General features: G+C 39.0%; 2 protein-coding genes across 5 annotated transcripts; one reads left to right on the forward strand and one right to left on the reverse strand.

The window, feature by feature from the left end:
- Positions 1-2,153: 2,153 nt before the first annotated feature.
- Positions 2,154-21,141, reverse strand: traf2b (Tnf receptor-associated factor 2b). 3 transcript variants are annotated; one of them, XM_082538236.1, is made up of 11 exons: positions 21,062-21,141; positions 9,894-10,096; positions 8,736-8,814; positions 8,397-8,495; positions 6,326-6,487; positions 6,145-6,219; positions 5,913-5,991; positions 4,318-4,526; positions 3,908-4,211; positions 3,520-3,668; positions 2,154-3,432 (listed from the first exon to the last, which is right to left on the reverse strand). In XM_082538236.1, the coding sequence occupies exons 2-11, from the start codon at positions 10,067-10,069 to the stop codon at positions 3,214-3,216; spliced, it is 1,551 nt and encodes a 516-aa protein (XP_082394362.1). In that variant the 5' UTR covers positions 10,070-10,096; positions 21,062-21,141; the 3' UTR covers positions 2,154-3,213. The 3 variants fall into 3 exon arrangements, with proteins under 3 accessions (XP_082394362.1, XP_082394361.1, XP_082394360.1); XM_082538235.1 differs by lacking the exon at positions 21,062-21,141 and adding an exon at positions 14,492-14,600; XM_082538234.1 differs by lacking the exon at positions 21,062-21,141 and adding an exon at positions 14,062-14,178.
- On the forward strand, positions 14,627-21,807 carry coq4 (coenzyme Q4 homolog). 2 transcript variants are annotated; one of them, XM_082538237.1, is made up of 7 exons: positions 14,627-14,799; positions 16,328-16,483; positions 17,498-17,594; positions 18,594-18,696; positions 18,814-18,943; positions 19,432-19,525; positions 21,164-21,807. In XM_082538237.1, exons 1-7 carry the CDS (start codon positions 14,736-14,738, stop codon positions 21,339-21,341), a joined length of 822 nt encoding a protein of 273 aa, XP_082394363.1. In that variant the 5' UTR covers positions 14,627-14,735; the 3' UTR covers positions 21,342-21,807. The 2 variants fall into 2 exon arrangements, with proteins under 2 accessions (XP_082394363.1, XP_082394364.1); XM_082538238.1 differs by having other exon boundaries at positions 14,724-14,799; positions 16,331-16,483.
- The last annotated feature ends 465 nt before the right edge of the window (positions 21,808-22,272 follow it).

The raw sequence follows: 22,272 nt of genomic DNA on the forward strand, positions 1-22,272 counted from the left end.
TGTTTTTCATGCAACAATAAAATGTCTGTTTAAACATTTAATATTTTTTATGCTCTATGATAAATTAAAAAAAATGAGTTAATGAGATTTACAAAGTCACCGCATTCTGTATTTATTTAAATTTCACACAGTGTTGCAGATTTTTTAGAATTCACTTTGTATATTTAGATATTTGACAGCAAAGTGTCGCAACTTTACTTTAGACTACATCTCTAAAACATTTCAACTAGAACAGTTTCTAGTTCCGTGGATTTGTGATAAGTAAGGGGCTTTACTTTTGTACGGTTTCAGTTTTGTGTCATTTGTTTAGCACTCACTCTTGGTCACCATCTAAGAAACGATACACGATAACTCTGGGTGAGAACAGAAGCATCAACCAAAGTGTATCAGTTATAGCTGTGTGTAGGTTAGTGGATCAACAGTTACCGGCAATAACTAATTTCAGTTATAAGGGGGCTCGAAAAAAATAAAAATAGGTCAAAAACATGGCACAGCTGCACTTGTTGTGATATCATCTGGTGACCTCACAGCCTCTGACTTTGAAGATTAGATTAGAAAGTGCGTCACCATCTAAATACTTGAGAATCTAACCCAGGGGCTTTCAGAAGAAAGATTTTCATTCCTCACGTAGTCATCGATCACACGTGCGCCGTCCCTCTGGCAGGTTCTTTCCAACCACATTTATCTCAACCATGATGAGGCATTTCCACAGCCTCAGTGAAGACCATCACTGGCATGTATAATGAGTCATTTTGTGTTCTTCTATCATGCTAGTGGGGTTTCATTTTTGGTGAACATGCTTTGTGTGGTGAAGCTGATGTGACTGACATGAAACCTAAAAAATGGCTGAAACATGGGTTAAATGGACTGGTTAAAGTAAAGGGGTTGCAGTTCTGGTTTTATTTGTAATTCAGCACACTGACATGCTACACATTAACACAGTCAACATTTTCAGTTTTCACCTATGTTAGCCTGAGGTACAAAGGCATTGCTGAGGCTGCTGGGAAGCAGAGTGGTCTTAAATTTCATAATCCAAGTGAAACATTTCACTCGTTCTTAGGAATTTGTTCAGTGAGCTCAGTACCTTCAGATCTACAAGGTCTGAGTGGAAGAGGTTGTTATTAAACTGTCATACACTTACATTGGAAACTCTTTGGACCTCTATTAGAGCCTCACAGAAGTCAAAGGTGCAACAACAGGACAGCTGTGCACACTGCTTCTGCTGATTTGGGCATTCACCAAAGCAGGCTTTGTGTTTCTTTGCAAGGCAGGAAGGCCGGCATATGTTTTGCTAAACAGGCTACTTAAACTTGGTTTTATGTTCACACTCTGCCCTAAAACGAATAAAAGTTCACACATTTCCCATCATTTAAAGCGCCTCCTTGACGACAGAATGGGCTGACGAGCACTTTGGATATCAAACCTTTTATATGTGAAATAGCTGGAGTTCCCCTAGAACAACGTGAAGCAAGGAAAAACAGGTACACCACATCTATATTCACAACAAACACAGCTCAACAAACACAGCTATGTTCCTTTGCTTTCGACACTGCAGCGTGGTGCTTGGGTTTTTTTTCTTCTCTTTAGCGCCCTTGCTAGTTTGCATCATCCGTTTGTTTTAGGAGAAGGCATCAGAGTTTTACATAAAAGGAATCACCTGTAGTGTTATTCCTGTGTGTGTGTGTGTGTGTGTGTGTGGGGGGGGGGGGGGGAGGGGATTTTCACATTCACACGTGGTTATTTTAGAAAAAAAAAAAAAAAAGACAAATATAAGAAAACGTGGTTAAAAAAAACCCCTTTTTTTTGTTTACAAGATATGTTTGACTTAAATTATTTGTGGTGCTTACACCCTTGTGCCTACATTTCACATTGCTACATCCAACAATTATTAATTTTTAATAATGAATTAATCATGTTTAGGTATAAACAGGATTAAAAAACAAGTCATAAACAAGAAGACAAAAATAAAACAAGGAAATAGTATTGTTATGCTTTAAATGAACTTTTAATTAAAATCAAATAGAATTTTGTGAAATTTTATCTTAAATGAAACACACAAAAAATGGTTAAATTAATAATGTACCTATGGTCAAATGGTACTTTAGCATCCCTTAAAACACTTTATAAATAATCACCAGTCATCAGAGTCGTGAAAGATTCAAAACTAACTTTATATGATTGAGTACAGTATGAGTACAACTGATCAGGCATTATAGTTAGCAGTAGCACTGACATAATACAATAAAGTGTGTACATGTATATATTTATTTATATATTTGCTACTCTGTGTAACAGTAGATGCTTCAGGATTATTTAGTAATACAGTATTAAGGGATTATTTGAAACAGGCTACATATTTTATCATCGTTTTATCCCCTTTAGATTCATTTAAAATTTGATATAAAATGTTTACCAGATCGAGCCGTTTAAGTGACAAGTGCACGCACCACGACCTCATCAACACGAGAGCTTTGATAATCTAGTATTTTTGATTCCTTTCCATCAGTGCTTGTTTGGTTGTCATTGGTCGTTGTTTTCCTATACTGCATGAGAGCTAACACAGGCTAAAACTAAACACATCTCCCATTTGTCTAAGTATGTGCCTGTAAAAACTAAAACATTTTATTAGAACTAGTTAACTTTAATTATCTCGAGCCATAAATAAATAGTAACTGGAGATAATCTCACAGTGGTGGGAAAAACAAAACACACACATACACACTCCCACAAAGCTAAATAAGGTGTATTATATCTATTATGATATTAGGCTGCTTATAATATAAGAGATAAATTATCGTCTACAAGATGCAATACAGATATAAGGAGGGTAACATCAGGATAACAGATGACTTCAGACCCTTTTTTCCTCAGAGAGCTTTTCTCAGCTCTCACCGCTGATTCACTGATTCACTGCAGATGGATCCTCGGAATGAGTGCAGATGTCACATCGCACGCCCTCAAGGTGTAATGACATCCTAATGATGCTTTTAATGTGATAATATATAAATATAGTAACCTATATGATAATAACATTGTATTTTTGTCATATATATATATATATAATTATTATTATTATTACTGTTATTATTAATATTACTATTAAAATGATTCATTATTTGGTTTAGATTTTTGTTTCTGTGTTTTTGTATTTTAAAAAAACAAAACAAAGCAAAACAAAACAGAGTTTTTTGGTGTTACTTCCACAGTACACCCTTATAAGCCTGTCAGGTCTACAATGGCTTTAATGAAAATTGTATCATCTCTGAGGTAAGGGCTCTTTCCGGCCAGTTTGGCCAGCGGGCAGAAGAGTGGGCAGCCGCTGGCGATGTTCATCTCACTGATCGGCCGCTGGAAGGACGAGGAGCTGACGTCTGGTCGGAAAGCATCGATGATGTGCTCCCTGTTGTTCTGATCCAAGAGCATCAGAGTCACCTGGCGGGGAAGAAGAAGAGAAGAGGAGTTGGTTTCGTGCCGCTCATTGAGAGTTTCGTGCGTAAACGTATTAAAATGGTTCCCCACCTTCTGACTGAACGGCCACTTGAGCAGGGCGTCGCACTTTCCCCTCATGACGACGAAAAACAGCGAAAGGTGCGTTCCCCGGCCCGTCCCGTCACCATTCAAATACAACCTTAGACACATTTTGTAGCCATATTTGCTGGAGTAAAAAGCTGCGTGGAAAAAACAAAAAAAAGAAGGGTCAGAAATGGAAACGGAGCCTAAAACAGCATCATGTGAAATCAGCAGAGCCATGCACGCTCCCTGAAGAACAACAAGGGTGTAGCGGCGTGGAATTCCCCTCCGTCTACACGCCAGAAGATAATGTCATGTGAACTGTATGACCTCAAAACAAAACAGAAAAATCCCTCTCACCTAAAAGCATACCACACGTGATGTTTTTCCATCCTACCTGGTGAGAACATTGCAGGCGCTCGACCAGCCACGGCATCCTGCCTTCGGCGCGAGAAGTCGGAGATTTTCCAGACGAATACTCCGTCGTAGGTGCAGAACTGGAGTTCGCGCATCAGCTGTTCGGTCTCAGACAGCTGCAAGTCTCTCATGGTCAGCGTCCTCTCCAGCTGTCGGACTTTGTTAGACAGATTTTCAATCTTCTCTTGGTCTAAGCGGTGTTGGTGTGCGAATGCTTCCATTGTAACAGAACTGCGCTCCACCTCGCGGTTCAGGACGCACACGATGTTTTCTAAAGCGTTCACCTGTTGGTGAAAGAAAAAAAAAAAGAAGAAGCAACAAATGATTACTTTCCCATTTCACCAAATGAACAGAGTGGTTACAAGCGACATCAAACCTGCTGAGACTCACTTTTTTTTCCAGGTCAACAGACTGCACCGAGGTCATGGGCCCGGCTCCCTCATTAGGATCCCTGTACAGGCCCACTCCGGAGTCCTCCTGCCACTCCCCGGCACCAGAGCCCTCTGAGCGAGCCCGAGTCGCTGACAGCACCAGAGGCAGCAGCAGACGCAAGTGCTCCATAGTACTGTTGAACTCGTGGTCACAGAGCTTCCCGTTCTCTACCTGACACAGAAACACGGGAGAGCTCGTCTAAGTTTTATTGAGACAAAGGTCAAACCAGTTAGTTTTGAGCTGTGGTGTCCAGTTTGTGCCTTCAGTAGGACAAATTTAGCTCTAGGTGTGGTGACTACCAAACTAGGCGAGTGGCTCCAGCAGTTCCCAGGAACAACATCGGAGATCTCTGTCCACAGAGTGCAGTCCTAGGAACAGTTAAGATACTGCACAGGACCCTCAAGCTCCCAGGCCTCCGGTAGAGGACCCAAGCTTGAAGGATAGACCGGATAGCGGGGGCGAGCGGGGAATGTTTTATATATTTTTAAACAGGTTTCACTTGAGTATTTACATGCAGCTTCTTTTGTTCTGTTGGCTCAATGAAAGTAAACCCAATTTAGATAAAGCTTAAAATAGCTCTAAGTATGTGTCTGGAGGCCTTTTAAGATGCCTGCTGAGTAGTGCTGATTGCTTCTAGAAGAACTGAAGAAACAGCCTTATCTAACCTTTTAGACGGCTTCCTGGCAGCATGAGCAAACACCTCCTTAACTGCCACGATAGTTTGATTCAAAGGTGCCTAAGCTCTCATTGGTGCTTGGGTATAATATCATATCACATCACATTTGCCAAACTGAGCTCAGCCAACTTTAAACTACTGACGAAAGCACAGAGCGCGAAATATCTCATGTGAAAGGGTCACGTGACTAACCTCAGGGAACACATTAGGAAGAAGGAGATGAGAAAATGCATTTAATAGCATTAAGTCTGCTCTGCAATGACACCAATTTATCCAATGACCCCCGCCGAAATCTTTTCTGTGTGCAACATATTCTAGCTTTCACGAGATAACTCACATCTATCTGTGCTCCAAATACAAAGCAGCTGGTGGGAGATGATTAGCCTTGTTTAGTTGGAAACTCCCTGGCTCTTTTGGAAGTTAAACCTCTAACAGTGGTTTTAGACTTCTGTGTTAAATCTACGCTCCTGAAACCCTATAATCAGTATAACTACACAGTCTGCACAGGTATAAATACTGGAAACAGCGTGTGCCGCTTACGTAGGCTACATCATACGCTCTACACAGATTCCCGGCATACATCAGGCACAAAGCAGCCACTCATATCTTATGTTGATGTAAAACAGAACAGTAAAAACACCAAACAGTGATGCTGTGACTTTAGCCAGGCCAGCTCCTTCATCTGATTTCAACTTCATAATTTACTTACAACAGGAAAAGTATAAGCCACATTACTACCTTACTGTACAGGACATACATTTAGACTCCTTATTAAACCACAAATAAGCATCGAAATGAGAAAAATGAGTTCGATCACACTGGTCAACCCTCTACGATAAAACATAAGACAGGAGTTTTGGTGATTATGTAACTGCACCTACCATAGACTTGCAGCCCACTTCACTGAATGGACACGTGCTCTTTGACTTGGCGCAAGACTTCACATGATCATTGAACTGAAATGCAGAATGAACAAAGATAAAAGACCATTTATAAACAGTGCATCAACAGGAAAGTGGAAGTGAAGGACTCCTAGTCAAAAAGAAACTAAGTATCATAAGGAGACTGCCCTAAACCACTTAGATTACATTGAAGGTAACGGCGCTAACCTTTTCTCTTGGTATCTTCTTTTTTCCACAGTCCTTGCATTGCATGGGAAACTTCAGACAGATCTCATCATGGGCCTGAAATGCATCGTATAGCAGAACGTCACTTTGTGTCCATTAATGCCAACAAAGAAGAAGAAAAACAAAAAACAGTGTATTTTAGTGTAGTCTCTTTATGTCCCACCTTTATCTCTTTGAAGTTGAAGGTCATTTTGCAGTACTTGCAGTTGAGAGTTCTTGCCTCGCATTCTCTCTCATTGTGTCTGTCCTTCTCCGTGAGAAGGATAAGGGTTTGGCAGCCCTCGCACAGGATCCGCTCGAATTCACAGCGACCTTCGTGCTGAGCCTGAAAATAACAGACATTTTTTATTTGTTATTATTTTCGAACTGCCTGTTTGTTACTTGTAAAGCAGGTTTTCAGCATTGTGAAAGAGCAAACTGACAGTTGGGTCAAACCTTTCCCAATCACTGATAAATAACCGCTTTTCAGGAAGTGTTTAAATGCAGGTGTAGCTGCTCTGGTACAGGGTGTATCCTTAGCTTCTATGTGGAAAAACAAGTGTTTTTTGTTTTGTTTTGTTCTTTAAAAAAAAAACAAAAAAAAAAAACACCTCCAACTGACAAAAAAAGTGAAAGTAAAAGCACAATACACTGATTTGAGTATGAAAGAGATAACTACAGTTCTATGATTGCGCACACGATTGTGATCAAGATTATTTTGATATTTACTTGTTTTTCATTGCAACCCCCATTATATACACTTTTCTTACTTTCGAATGACATGCTAAGCAAACGAAATTTAAACAAAAAGCGAGCTCCACAAACATCTGATAGGAAAAAAAAGGGATGAAAATGTACCATAGAAATAGAATTATAATGAAGAGAAGATAAAAGGGGAAGTAGAATAATTAAAGAAATATATTTAAAGCTGTGTATTCGCCATTTAAAAATACCGGGAATCACGCAGACGGGGTGGAGCTTAAGGTGGGGTTAATCAACAGGGAAGTTGCAGTCTTTCAGAATGACTACCAAAGGCACGCTGCAGACCCAGAAGCAGAAGCTCAGGTACGTTAGCCGGTTTTTCGCTTTGACTGCTGACTTTCCAGACTTGCTACGCTCAAAAATCTTGAACCGGATCGCGTCAATAAAAATGACTCACATTTAGAAGATTCCTAATCTCATCCCTGTCCTCGGCACAACACTCCAACGCCTTGATGTGACTATTTTTTCCCCAGCTTCAGAAGGCCTCGCTATGGGTGTGTGCGACTAGCAATTTGTAGCTTTTCCCACACAGTGACAGTGACTAAGATACCAGGCCAAAAATATATGCAAAGTGGGTGTATCACACAGCATAATAGTTTGCGAAGCAACAATAAGAGGTTGGCATGTTTTGATCTTTTGGCGTCTTCTTTTTTATTGTTTTTTTAATAAGAGGAAGATTCATCTGCGTGCTAGTGCTTGGGATTCCATTTCCAATCCGTGCAAATCCCACACATTCGCCTAGCGTTTTCATTTAAACAGCATATCATTTTAACATTTCCCAGGTGAAAAACACACACACGCGCACATACATGCACACTCACAAAGTGATGTAGATTAGGTCACACTGGTACGCTTAGTTAAAACCACAAACAGACAAGAATTGTTGTAAACATCCTTTTCACAGTGTAAGCATCATGGTGCCATCTGCTTACTACACAAACTACGTAGCTCATCTAAAACTGATGCTTACAGTAGAAACACAGCTGCAGACAGACACACACACACAAGGCTCAGTCGCACACACACTAACCAGCTTTATTTACTTCACGTGTCTTTCATGCATTTTTACAAACTCCAGTCTGTGTTCAATGAAATCTGGGTTTCTGCTAAACTGAATGAATACAAGCAGTTTCCTTAACAGCTCTATAGTTTAATGGTCAGTAACCCAGTCACGCTAAGCTCAACAGGGTTGTTCCATTCTGGTACTTTCCACTGAGCTTTTGTTGATAAATGAGGAGAGGCTGGGACTTTCCAGCCGCCTGTTAAGTTTCACTTCCTGTTTGCAGCAACGCAGCACATAGTACAGAGCGTGCTATGAAAGCTGATCTTTTTTCAGGGAACACAGTAACCCGGGAACGCAGATTATAGGTCAGATTACCCTCTCACGTAGATTAATAAATACTGACAAGGCTCTTTTTTGGTAGTGTAAACCTACACCCAGGTAAAAGGCAGCAATGCCCATGCCACAGGAAAAGACAGATTTCATACTTTACCTCATACTCTTTAATAGATCCAGTCCAGTTACAGCCCTGGTTCAAACACCTGGCTGGCAGGCTTGCTATTTCTCGGCCTGCTGCATTGTCTGGGAAAGCCTGTGAGGTGGGGGGTGGGGGGAGAGGGCAAAAACAAAGAGATCAGTGAACTCATAAAGCCTTCAATGCTCTTAAAAGAAAGCAGACAAGAGTAGGATGCATTGATGCATTGTGTGGTTAGGGAAACCCCCGCCAGATTGCAGTCATATTTTTTCCTCTAAAGGGCAGTAATCACATGCTGACTACTCCTAGCATAACAAAGACAGTGGGTTTGAAACCTGAATACATATAAAGGCTTACCTCACTGCTGTTTAGAATGGAAATGGGTTCCTCGTATATCTCCTCTTGACGGCAGGCTTCACATGGCTTTGGGCCAGAACTACCAAACAAGACAGGTTTGTGACTTTACTGTAAAAGCAGCGGCTCGACACCAACAGTCAGCAACAATTTCCTGCTGATCCAAAACTGCAGCAACTGCTGACCAGTGTGGATCACAGCTCGAGCAGAGGAACGTTTAATCAATACAAGGGAAATGAAAAGAAGCTTGTAAGCATCATATCAGTGGGACAAGAAGAAAAAAAAAAGAACTAAAAACAAAAAAAAGTTGCTTTAGCAAGTTTGAAGGCGATTAAATGAATAACCAAAACACACACACAAGCATAAACAAAGGGCACGTGTGGGTGCGACACATCACATGGTGAATTTATAACGTACATGATCTGGTTATTTTGAAACAAATAAAAGCACTCGGACAAATCACATGCGAAATCCACACATTTCACAATCACTTGTGTTACTGTTGTTTAAATGTTTGGGGAATTAACAAAGAGTCTGCCGGTTTAAAAAAAAAAAAAAAAAAGGTAAAATTCCACATTTTCTGTCACATTTTGTTTAATTATACTTTCATTAAACATTAGATAACACATAACTGAAACGGACATCAACTAGAAATGAATTAGTGTATCCATGTATGTATCTGTAACGAATACACATCACAAATACTCGTTACAAATACGTTGGTGTGACACCTCTTTGTACTTGTAGTGAATATTCAATACAAATCCAGCGTTTTTCCTCATGTATTAGTTTTTGTTAATATTCTTTACGATTACTCTGTAATGAATTTGAATACATAAGGCAATGAAAACACTGGATTGGGTATTCATTACAAATACACCTCATGCATTAACAATCCACAAGTGTGTGAATGACTCAGAAAGAAGGTTTTAGAAAGAAGACCTTTAGAATGAATCAGCAACACCACATCCTTGTGATTCACAAACATCAGTATGACAGGTCCATCATGTGGGGCATGAGTCTGCATTAATAACTGATCTTGTCTGGACAAAACTCCCAGAGTTGAGGAAAGATGAGGAAAGGGTGTGCTGAAGCATGTCCAGTAAGACAGGAAACATTAGGTGCGGGGTAAGCAGTTTGGTCTAAGGACCTCCGGTCTACCTGGTGAGCTGCTTGAAGCAGTGTACACAGAAGCGGTGGCCGCACTGAGCCTGGACAGGCTTCCTCAGGACCTGGAGACATTGCTGACATTTATATTTATTTTCCATGGGCACTGACAGGACACTGAGGGGAATCCCTGGTAAAGAGTTGGGACAGTCCAAAGAAATACGGGCCATTCTTCTCCATCAATCTGGTGCTATATCCTGTTAATGAGAACACAGAGAAACAGCTGTCAACAACCAGGCAGGAACTAACTGCAAAGATGGAATATAAACTCAAACTAGCAGTGAATTACCCGCTGGCAAGCTTAACTATTTAAAAGATCACCATGAGAATCTGTGTGACCCTCGAGGAAATATTTGTCCACGCTACTGTGTAAGTCTTGGCACAGCCAGCAATGCCACACAAAAAAAGAAAAGCATGGTAATAATATTCAAAAATATGGAAAACCCTGCTTAACACTGCAACGGCTGAAACAAGATCAGCAAGTCAAATGACTTGAAGACATAGGTACTTTTTCTTTTTGAGTTATCAGAAAAAGTCTTGTGATTGGTGGGATAAACATAGCTGTGAGAGAAGCAGCATCAGGATATACAACCTAATCTATTTAAACACGTATCTAAACCCGTTTTAAAAAAATCCCCTGCCAATTTTCTTTGTATGTCCAGCTTACAAAGAGCTGAGTAACTTTAAACTGTAGAACTTGGTTTTGTTGTACAGCATTTCCAGATAATAATCAGATAAGCATCTTTCTACTGAGAAATACTAGTGAAATATTTCTCACTTTAATGCGGTGTGAAATGCAAACACAGCATTTACACGAGCTTTGCTGACATCTTTTGTACTTCACAGAAACGATGATGATGATGCCAGGCATCAGACAGCATAGCACATGTATTTTGGGTCTTTCCTTTAAATACTTTTCCTGCAATGCTGTCAACATTTCTCACCCTCCACAAATAGTTTCTGTTACCTTTGTTTCAGTTTCAAGCTCGCTTTAAAGCGTTAACACTAAAAGATCACTTAAGTCACGGTTTCTTACAGGAATGGCACTTATAGGGGTGCTGGCCACAGCTCCACCATGTGCTCAATTTGAGTAAGTTTAACTAAGTAATAGCGGGTACTGAAGGTACAGTGAAACACAGTGGCATAAATTAAAGGACGAGAAAGACGCAAACCCTTTTAAAAATCGTTTTAACATTAGCTACTTAAGTCAAAGTTACCATTAACCGTGTTAAAAGACTAAGACCCAATTACACTGCTGCCTGTTTTCCCAATTACCCCAATTAGATGTTTGATGCTTCACCAGATTACACAATTTGTGTCTTGACTTTTTCAAACCATGTTGCTGGCATCAAATTCACAATCAGCTCAACTTTAAAACAAAACTAAATTCTGTTCAACATGTAATATCTTTGCATTTTAAAATATAATGTCCAGCAAAAATGTCCAATCAATATCTGGGCTTTACATGAATTCAATTTTTAAATGCATTAACTTGAAGCTCCTTTTTGAATATATATTCTACAAGTGGAAAAGGTTTGCCAGCACCCTCTCTCCACACACACACACACACACACACACACACACACACACACACACACACACACACACACACACACACACACACACATATATATATATATATATACTTTATATTATTTTATACCTGGTTAAATTAAGGCACCAAATTTAGGAAACCCTCATGGTCTTTGGTTAAAATACCTCCTTTAACTGTGTTCAGTATGTCTTAGAAATTATCAAGAGTTATATTCTGGCAATCAGAAGATGGTAAACATATTTTTTACATTTACATTTAAACAATATCTTCCCTCACTAATTCTAACTGTTTAAAATCATTCTTCCATTAAAGTACTTTATGGTAGGAAATCATTTTAGACTGAAATCTGTGAAGAAAAAAGTGAATAAAGAAAATGCCCAACTGGCAGAAAACTCACCCCACCTGGTTCACAGACACCAGAATATTATGCACTGTCTGCTTCCTAATCACTTATCACTGCCAGTAATAATCTGGCACAGTTCACCTCACGCTTCCTACATTTGTCTACCTCAGACTAAAATCACAGCATATAGTGGCAGCGATTTCACCCACTGCATAAAGAACAGCACCAGGGCTTATTTTGTCTTTGCAAATATCCCTTCTGTCACAAATTTCTGTAAATGTTTATTCTGTCGGTATTATGCAATTTTTTTTATTTTTATATATATATATATATATATATATATATATATATATATATATATATATAAAAATTCCCTTATGAAAAAATGTGTGGGGAATGTCTAGTGTTTGTTTTTCCCATAACCAGCAGATGACAACTCTTACTGATATATTTCCTTACTGATATATTTCATATATTTCCACTGCATGTGTAAGTGGGTTTTACAGGTGTATAAATTATATATAATACACGCCTGCATGTCAAAGAAAACTGCAAGGAATGTGGACAAAGTGCACCTTTGCATGTCACAAACTTGAAAATATGGTTGTTTAAGTTTGTGGTGTTTGTAGGCTTAAGGTAATATGTGGCAAAAGCCACACAGCTTAACAGTGCTGTCTCACCATTCAACCATTTATGTTCTTAAGTCAAAGCAGGTGCTAAGGTGAACAGAACAACACCCATACAGTAAATGTTAATGTTTAACTAAATGTGAATGGTGTATGCAATTCCAACAAAACAGCTCAGGTTTTTCCCCACAAAGAAATAAAGTGGTAAATTTCAAATTGTGTCTACAAAACAGCACCACTCCTGATGGTCACGAGTTTTCAATGAACTTTTTGCAGACGTGGTCTCCAAGCAGAACATATCTGAATCGTGTTTTCAGTGGATTTTTCCTTAGACCAATTTAGATCCTTTTCAAACAAAGCAACTAACGTTCATGGGGGGAAGTAAGACCACACAGAAAGTGGATGTTGAATCAAAAGATAGATGCAAGGAAAACCCCTATGTTTTAATTTCAGTGGGAGTATTAACACTGAAACTGGAAATAGTTAATCCAACTCCAATACATCACTCAATAAATAAATAAACATAATATATGTAAATCCAAATACCCATAGCTAAAAAAAATAAGAAGCTTTGTGTCCTTCCTACAAACTCATCTACAAGAATTTTTTTTAGATGAATCACATTACAGCCAAGATCAGCTTACTGTCTAAAGATCCAGCTTTTAGAGTTTCATTTCATTTTTATTTATAACTGTGCTTCACATAAATTTAACCTCTTAACTGTTACTTAAATCTTAGAAATTTCTAACAAAATGAAATACTTTGGCATCTTGTTTGTATATGTTTGTTTTAAATCTAGATTTCTGTTGAACCTTTATTTTTAGAGTTTTACTTATCTCACCCTGAATTAGAACATATAGTAATATATGATTTGAATACACTGTTAATAATTTCATATTAAGGCAGGAAACGCTGCTTTTCTTTGGAAGCTCTTTCTTCCCGCGTGTATTTATTTGAACGCAATTCAATTCTGCCACTCACCCCATTCACATGAAATCATGAGTAACTTTTCTGTTACTGGTATTGCGTAAGAAGTTCAAGCCTAACTTCATTCTTACAAAACTTAACTGAAAAGCTGCGGCAACCTGCTGTGAGCGAAAAGGCGTGCAAGCTCGTGTTTGGATAATGTTGTAATTACAACATCAATTCAGCGCGATCACTGGATCGCGTGGAAACTAGTCATAATTGTCAGAGAAACACACAATGAAACACTGTGCATTGAAATATCAGAAACAAGAATTTAAGTTATATAAAAGGTAACACACACGAGGCCTACGTACAGCTAAACCTTGAAAAGTGACCTTTGTCATGTACAGCAGCATAAACTTTTCTGTGAAACGAACAACACAGCCAGCAACAACGAAATAAAGGAACAACAACAACAACAACAAAAAGAATACAAAATTTCAGTCTCAACATTTCAGCTTCTGTCTCAGACAAATAACCACAGCTGCTCTTTAAAGCTACACCCAGCGTTGCTCAAAGCCTAAAAAACATCCTCTTCCTGGGGAGACTCGTCCTCTCAGCTCGCCATGTTGCCCTGCGTGTTAACGCTGAACTTCTGCGAGTTCAGTGTGAAAATGCAGGGTGCTTCAGACCCTTTCTCATACAAAAGCCCAAACCTGAATGTTTACTCACCGAGTTCGCAAAGACTGTCAGTGGATCTTACAGTCGTCACCACCACGGACACTATTTCACCTCGTAACTTAGCTACACCCTTAACACGTAAGCATCGGAAACTACGGTATATAAACCCGGCCAGCGCGTTCAGTAGCAGAGAGCTTACAGAGAGCTTAGCCACTGTGATGTAGGCTGTTTAGCATCTATTTTACTAGATTAGCTCCTGTAATATTTTAAATATTATTTTAGAGTTTGGGCTATTGCTTTTATTAAGCAATTGTGTACTTTGGCACGTAAAAAACACTTTAATTATTTTAATGAGCACCTGCGAACTTCAAACAGCTAACATTAAAGTGTGTTTGCTTTTACGACTTATACGTTTACCTACTCAGACAGATAATTGCTAGTGAGTTATAGGAAGGGATTCACAGCATGCAAACTGACTAACCTTGGAGTCTGGCTTGTGTTTCTCAACGAGGGGAAAACGCAACTCAACTTAGAACTCGCTCTTTATCATAATTCACGGACGGGTGTGTCACTAAGTGCACTTAGTTTTAAGCTGCTGTTAGCGAGGGCGCAGTAACGGCTGGGTTTTTATATGAAAGCCCAAAGCCACCCCTCTCAACGTAGTTTGGGCTGCTCCGAAGCCGAAAACAAGTGCTCCACTCACGCATGCGTACTACTGCAAAAGAATGTGGCCGCTGATACCCTTCCGATGGATCAACCGGCGGCGACACTGTTTTACAGTTTCTAAAGGTACGAGTTTAAGAAGGTGTCCTCTGTGTTACAGCTTAGTGTTCTTAAAAATAAACCTGGTGGTAAGTTGATAAAGGAAAGAAGTAGTGTGGGAGCCTTGCTGTCAGCATACACCAGGCACAGGGCTACGCGTTACTTAGCAGTATGTCAACCAACTGTTAGCTTAACGTCAGGGAAATGTTCATCATTGTTTACCGAATCACTCTTAAAGAAAACGTTGTAGCAGGCGAACAACACATACACTACACTGGGATGATCTTTTGACACGTCATCAAACAGTGCTGAATGTCAGTGATTTATAATTCATATAAATCAAAGTGTTCTCCAGCTTTGTGTCCCATGTGTTTATGGAGCTATCTGTGCTCTTGTAGCTCATGCAGATCATTCATGGCGTGTACAGACTCAAAATGTGACGTAAATTAAGCACACGTTTCTGCCAAAACACATACACAAGACAGGACTGTGGCTTTCTTCTCTCAGAAGGAGCCAACATTGTTGTCATTATTGTTTTGTGTTTTAGTTTTTGATTTTATCACTTACGTCAATCAGTTTTTCACTTTAAGTTCAGGTAGGTTTTATTGCTTGAAAATACTTAATTTTACAGGTTTCAGTGTTACTTTTAGTCCCTATAATCTTTGTTACATTGAGGCCACACATTAGAGGAAAGCTTTAGGAAAATCAGTGCAGGTATTACAATAAAAACTCGTCTGATGGCTGAAACACAACCCTCCATCATATCATATGTGGTTGCAGTTAGAATTTGGGAACTCTAACTAATGGAACATATCTCGAAAAGACTTGTTTATGAGGAGACGGAGACCTATTTTTGCATTATTTGAACAATGAAGGGAGAGAAACACATTAGCTTCATCTATCTATTTATAATTTTCATTTTTAGATTTATTTATATTTAAGCATTATTATTATTATTATAGAAAAGTAATTTTGTGAATGCTATATTCTGCCGCCATAACTGTAAATGTGACAACTGTAATATAACAATGAATGACAAATTTTTTAAGTGTTAATAAAAATTAAGTAAAAAAAAAACATCTTTTGAAAGCAGTTGATTCACATTGTTCAAGACATCCAGAGTCTCAATACACATATCCATCAATGCCTCATCAGCCAAGCTATTATAAAATATTTGCCATACTAACAGATAGTTACTGAGGATATTTCCTCTGTATTTATTTAAATGTAATTTTAGTCAGTTTTCCAGGTTCAAAAAAGTCATTTAATTTAGTTTTAATCTGTTTCAAAAGTCTAGTTTTTATTTTAATTTTACTTAATTAAAACTTTTTTCTTTTTCCCCTCTAGTTTTAGTTAACTCTAATAACTTTGATGTGCAGTGCAGTCTGTTACTACAAATAAATGATCTGAATGGTTTATCCTGCCATAAAGGTTTTGGTATTTGGACACTCCACTATCAATAATCGGTTTAGTTGTTTTTTGTTATAACAGCAATAGAATAAATATGTCTCTATAGAATAGTGCAGCATTTAATACCACTCCATCTTTTCCGTAGTAGTTTGTGTTCAGCAGCTGCACAGCAGCAGCACTGAGTTTGCAAACATCCACTACGATGGACTGTACCCTGGACATATTCCCACCACCACCGTTCAAAAAGCTCTCTTGTCCATTGGGTCAGGTGTGGCGGCACTGCAAAACCCCTACAGACATGGTGAGACACTCACGTGAGCATTTCCGTGTGCACTGATTTTCTTTCTGTGTGTTAGGGACTATAAATCGGTTAAGATGAGGATGTTTAATCAAAGTGCTGTTTACAAGGTCAGTTATAAACCTTAAAGCACAGCTGTTTTTGGGTTGAGGGGCTTTGGAGTTAACTGTATAAAATTTAGTGCCAAAATTTACATTTGAACTTTTTTGCCTTTGTGTCTGAATCACAGAGATCGGAGCCTAACCTTAATTTACATGTATTTTTTGAGCCAGTGTTTTCACTGTACAAACTGTCTTCTCGATCTCCAAAAAAGAACAAAGTAGCACAAAATATGTAAGAATAAAAAAAGCTGTGTATTTTTGGTATTTTGCTACTTTGAGGAATTCAGGCTTCTTGGTAAAACTGATGTCAGCCAGTCTCCAACTGATAGGGATGTGAACAAGTCTGACCTTGATGTGGCTTCAGATTGTGGGATTGTTTTCCATTTTTCAGAAATGATACCACTGATTAGTTTCTTTTCCCATGTACTGATAAAGCGTTTTGTATTCATCCTCAAGGGCTTATTCTCTGGAGACCTTTAGTACGTGACTTAAAATGTCTTGGAAACAAAAATGAGACTAAATACAAATTACAGCCACATATTAGTTACCCTGAAACTCCAATGAAGGAACAGAGTCATAACACCTGTCAGCTGACATTTAGTGAGGTTTCTCATGACATCCACTGCTTAGTATCGATTCATGTCCAAAAATAAATTGATAAATAAATGGATTTTTTTTTAAAAATGCATTTTTCACAGGCACAGAGGTCTTTCCCAGCTCCGTCTTTAAAGCAGACTGATTAAAAGTTTGTGAAGTTTCTGAGTATTGCTTCCATGATGAGTAAACAGTAGTGACCTGTTTAGAATTAACACATGGTTTCTTTACTGTAAATAAAAATATCGTCAACTTTTCACTGTACTGTCATGATGTTGAACTCGGTGCCCTTGGATTTCATGAAACTCTGGGTACTTTACAGACATGGTTGCAGTCCTGGGGGAGACAACGGGACACCTAGCACTCATAAAGCTCAGGGACAGGATGAGAAATGACCCTGAAGGCTACGCTGTCCTAACGTGAGTCAGTGTGGCAGAACGTCATAGTGCTTTCTGCTTCGGGCACATTAAAAATATGTGTCCTGTCTTCGAAGGACGCTGTTTAAAATGTAAAAAAAAACAAAACACCACAATGGTGTGATGTGCAAATCTGATAAACCCGTAGTTTATTCACAATAGAACATAGACAACAAATTAAATGTTTAAACAGAGAAAATGTATCATTTTTATAATTTGATGGCAGGAACCTGACTGGGTATAAAAAGAGCATCTTTAAGAAGCAGCATTCCTCAGAAGTAAAGATGGTCAGAGGTTCATCAGTCTGCAGAAAACTGCATCTACAAGTCATTGAACAGTTTCAGAATTAATGTTCCTCAGTGTAAAATTGTGAAAACTTTGAGTTGCTCATCATCAACAGTTTAGTTGGAGAATCTGGAGAAATCTCTGTGCACATAGGCAAGGCCAAAATTAGTACTACATTTCTGGTGTTTTTGGACCCTGGCAGGAACCCTGCTGTCTTCTCTAAGCTATCCATTTAAAGTGGATCGAGGCAAAGACAAAGACAGTTCTGTAGTCAGAAAAATCCAAATTTAGAATCTTTGGGGCGAAAACATGGATGCTGCAAGACTAAAGAGGAGAGCGACTATTCAATTTGTTATCAGCGCCTGCATCTCTCTCTAATGGTATGGGAGTGCAACAGTGCACATCTGGAGAGGTAACATCAAGCAACTGAAAGGTATATACAGATTTTAGAGCAATATACGCTCCCATCCAGATGATGTCTTTTTCAGGGAAGGCCTGAAAGCAAGACGATGCTAAAGTGAAAATATGACAAAGAAGACCCAGGACTGCTGAGCAGCTGGAATCCAAAAGTCCAGCAGCTGGTTTCAGTTTTTCACAGTTTAAACATTCTATATGGTTAAGCTTGCATTGCATTAGTTTTTATTTATATTTTACACAGCATCACAGCTTTTTTGGAATTAGTGTTGCGCTTTATTCTTATTTGATTTGATCTTGCAGAGAAAGGCCGAGGATCCGGCTGTCTACGCTCGATCTGACAAAGATGGCTTCGCTGCCTGACGGCTCCTTTGGGAGGGAATACCTCAGATTTCTGGAGGACAATGTGAGTATTTGCTGATGTGATGTGCATATATACTTGTTTTTTTGTGCATTTGTAAACACTTATTGTTTGGTATAAACACGCTTCCTTCCTTCTTCCGTTTTTTAATTTTTCCCTCAGGATGTGACTCCTGACTCAAGAGCAGACGTGAAGTTCGTGGACAACGAGGAGCTAGCTTATGTCATGCAGAGATACAGAGAGGTCCACGACTTGCTGCACACCTTACTGGGCATGCCCACTAACATGCTGGGTGAGTCGAGTTCTGTGTAATCTGAAAATGCTATTTTCTGACATTTACTTTTATCAAAGTAAAGGTTTATTTATAGAAACTTCACAGCCAAGCCACGCATTGTCTTTATATAGTGCATACCTAATTGTATGTCAGTGAGAGTTATTCTGTGCATGCCTGAACAAATGTTTCCAGTTTTACAGCAAAAAGATTTGAACTTCATTTCTTCGCTCCCAAGTTTTCTCATCCAGTTGTCTCTACAAACCTACAAATCTCTAAACATACATTTTAAGTCCATTTGATATAAAGTGTTGACCTGAGTTTTCAGTTTTGCAGGCATCTCCTATTTGACCAATTCTATATCAGAATAAACCTGCCAAAAACTCTGAGAAATAGGGTTCACACAGAAGTTATTTTAATACACTGTTGGCTGACAACTTCTCCTTTTCTTTCTCCTAATTTAATCTTTAATTTGCATGTTTGTGTCCTTTTCTGTGTCTTCCGTTCAGGTGAAGTCGCTGTGAAATGGTTTGAAGCTACTCAGACCGGGCTTCCCATGTGTGCTCTTGGAGCTGTGCTAGGGCCACTACGGCTAAATGCAAGGTATAGTTGGGATAACAGGAGAGTTACAGTTTGACTGACTTGCTGAAATTTCTGTAAGTGCTGGGTTGAGTCTGATTACAGGCTGACGTCTGTTTCAAAAAGCAGCAATAATGTTGAGTTTAGAACTAAACTCCTTATATGATTACATTTTTGTGCAGCTTATGAAAAAATGTGACATCATCAGTGGAGCTCTGATGCCAGGATTCTCCATTTTAATGCAGTATTTCGATTCAATTCAGTTTCATTTATAAAGCGCCAAATCAGAACAACAGTCACCTCAGTGTGCTTTATGTTTTAAGGTAAAGACCCTACAATAACACAGAGAAAAAAACAACAAGATTTCCCACCAATGACTAACAGGATGAAAGAAAAACTCCCTTTTAACAGAAGTAAACCTCCAGGAGAACCAGGCATCTGCTGCTTTCAGTTAGGAATGACACACCGAAGAAAGCCAGAGATTAATAATAACTAATGATACAAATATAAAGCTGTGCTCTACATCCATTACTATTTAATAACAAATCGGTCACATTAAAGGCTAAAGAATTTATATTTAACTGGAACTTCAGCATGAACATCGATGCGCTCTGTGGATGGCTTTCATATTAAAGGAAATGAAATCAGAGCTGCCTCAGCAAGAGGGGAAGAGTCAGAGAGAAACTCAGGGCTCAGTGAAAAACCCCACCAGAGCATCTGTTACCTTGGTAACTAACCCAGACTTTAAGTCAGCTCTCTTCCTGCAACAGAAATCTAGCTAAAAAAAAAAAGAGAGAGAGAAAGAAATCCAGCTATTAAAGATCAGATAAATATTGTTCTAAAAGGGGAACAGCAAGCTCAACAGGAAGGAATTCAATGTTGTAATCAGTTGTTCTCGTGAAATATGAGAATAAAAAGGGAGCCAGAGGGAGAAGTGAAAACCCGGACCACTCTCCAAGTGGAGATGGAAGTGAATGTTAGATTGTAGACAAAAGTGTTCACTCCCAAATCCAAATCATTTTCAGGTGTTCTGATCACTTCCATGGCAGCAGGTGAATAAAATCAAGTACCTAAGCATGCACTCTGCTGTTATAGGTGCAAAGGGTGGGCCAATATGTTAAACCCCATGGATTAAGAATGGGATGTTACTCAAGTTCATATGCTTGTGAAAGTAGACGAGTGAATACTTTTGGCAATGTAGTGTATGTAAATCCATTTAAGTCCATTTCTGGAGTATTTGACGTGTCATTGTTTCTTGAAATAAAAAGCAATAAACCATCTCAGTTACCCAGAAGCCAAACTTGCATTTACTGTCATCACCGAATGACCGCCTCGTCTTTATAACAGTTCTTCACTTTCAGTTCAGCACAATGGAGAAACTAATCGAGATGATCAGAAGTCCTTTTGTACTCAGATTTAGTGGATACAGTGTAAAAAGTCCAAAATAAAACATCTGGAAGCAGTAAAATCCTGTAAGTGCCTAAATTGTGCGTGGGTGTGGGATGATGAAATGTATGTGGGCTGTTTTCCTGCAAATATAAAGTCTTCCTCATTTAATACCTGTGAACTTCCTCAGTATCAGGGGACTTTGTTGTTTATTGGCCAGGTTTCCTCATTATTGTTATATGACGCTCTCATCTTCCTTCTTCCTCCTTCTCCCAGTCGTTTACAGTCACTCTTTACATCTTTGGGCCCGTGGGCTCTCCAGAACGGACGGTGTGCTCGCTGCGTCCTCAGCATCTTCTACGAGAGGCGCTGGGAGCAGAGCCTCGAGGACCTCCGGCGAGAGCTCAACATCGAGCCACCTCCTGTCATACCAAAGGCTAAGAAGAAGACCTGAAGAGGGAAAACATAATGAATGTTCTGGAAATTGCTCTACAAGAGACTAAACCAGAAATATGTAAAAGATTCTGTGGAAATTTGTAATGCTGGGGGGAAGGGAGAATTTCCCTCTGCAAAGATTTGAAAAATCTCCTTTCCTGTTTTTCTGGTTTTAACGGAAGATGATCTCAGCTGATGAGACGCTTTTATTTGTGTCTGATTCTGCCATGTAACTAGAATTATTAAAGTTGTTGTAGTTATTAAAACAGGCTTATTTTTTGACACTAATATTACTTTTTGCTCAGAAGTTGTAACCTCAGCCACTGTGTTTTCTATTGTGTGCATGTGGCAGAGTTAATTGGATACAGTGAAATACATCACAGTGTTTAAGTTGGATTTGTGGTACTTTTACAGAAAGATGTATTTACACAAAATATCTGCACTTGTTCATCTGTCATTGCTCATTAACTGAAACTTGAAATGTGCTCTCAGGGGTATTCTGACTTTTTGTTTTATCGCCTGGTACTTTTCACTTTCTGTGTTCTACAGGGTGGGCCATTTATACGGATACACTGTAATAACATGGGAATGGTTGGTGATATCAAAGTCTTGTTTGTGGCACATTAGTATATGTGAGGGGGCAAACTCCTCAAGATGGGTGGTGACCATGGTGGCCATTTAGAAGTCAGCCATCTTGGATACAACTTTTGTTTTTTCAATAGGAAGAGGACCATGTGACACATCAAACTTATGGTGTGCTTGGTTTCAACGTAACTTTATTCTTTCATGAGTTATTTACAAGTTTCTCTTTGTTCACATTGACATGTCAAAGAGGTTAACACGTGAGGAGCGGATCGAAATTGTGTTGATATCTAGTGAACGCAGTAACCGGGTCATTGCAGCAGATTTCAATGCACGACACCCTACGAGACCACCCATCTCCCATGCTA

This window comes from Aulonocara stuartgranti, assembly GCF_965226115.1.
Source record: "Aulonocara stuartgranti genome assembly, chromosome: 7".
Classification (NCBI taxonomy): Eukaryota; Metazoa; Chordata; class Actinopteri; order Cichliformes; family Cichlidae; genus Aulonocara; species Aulonocara stuartgranti.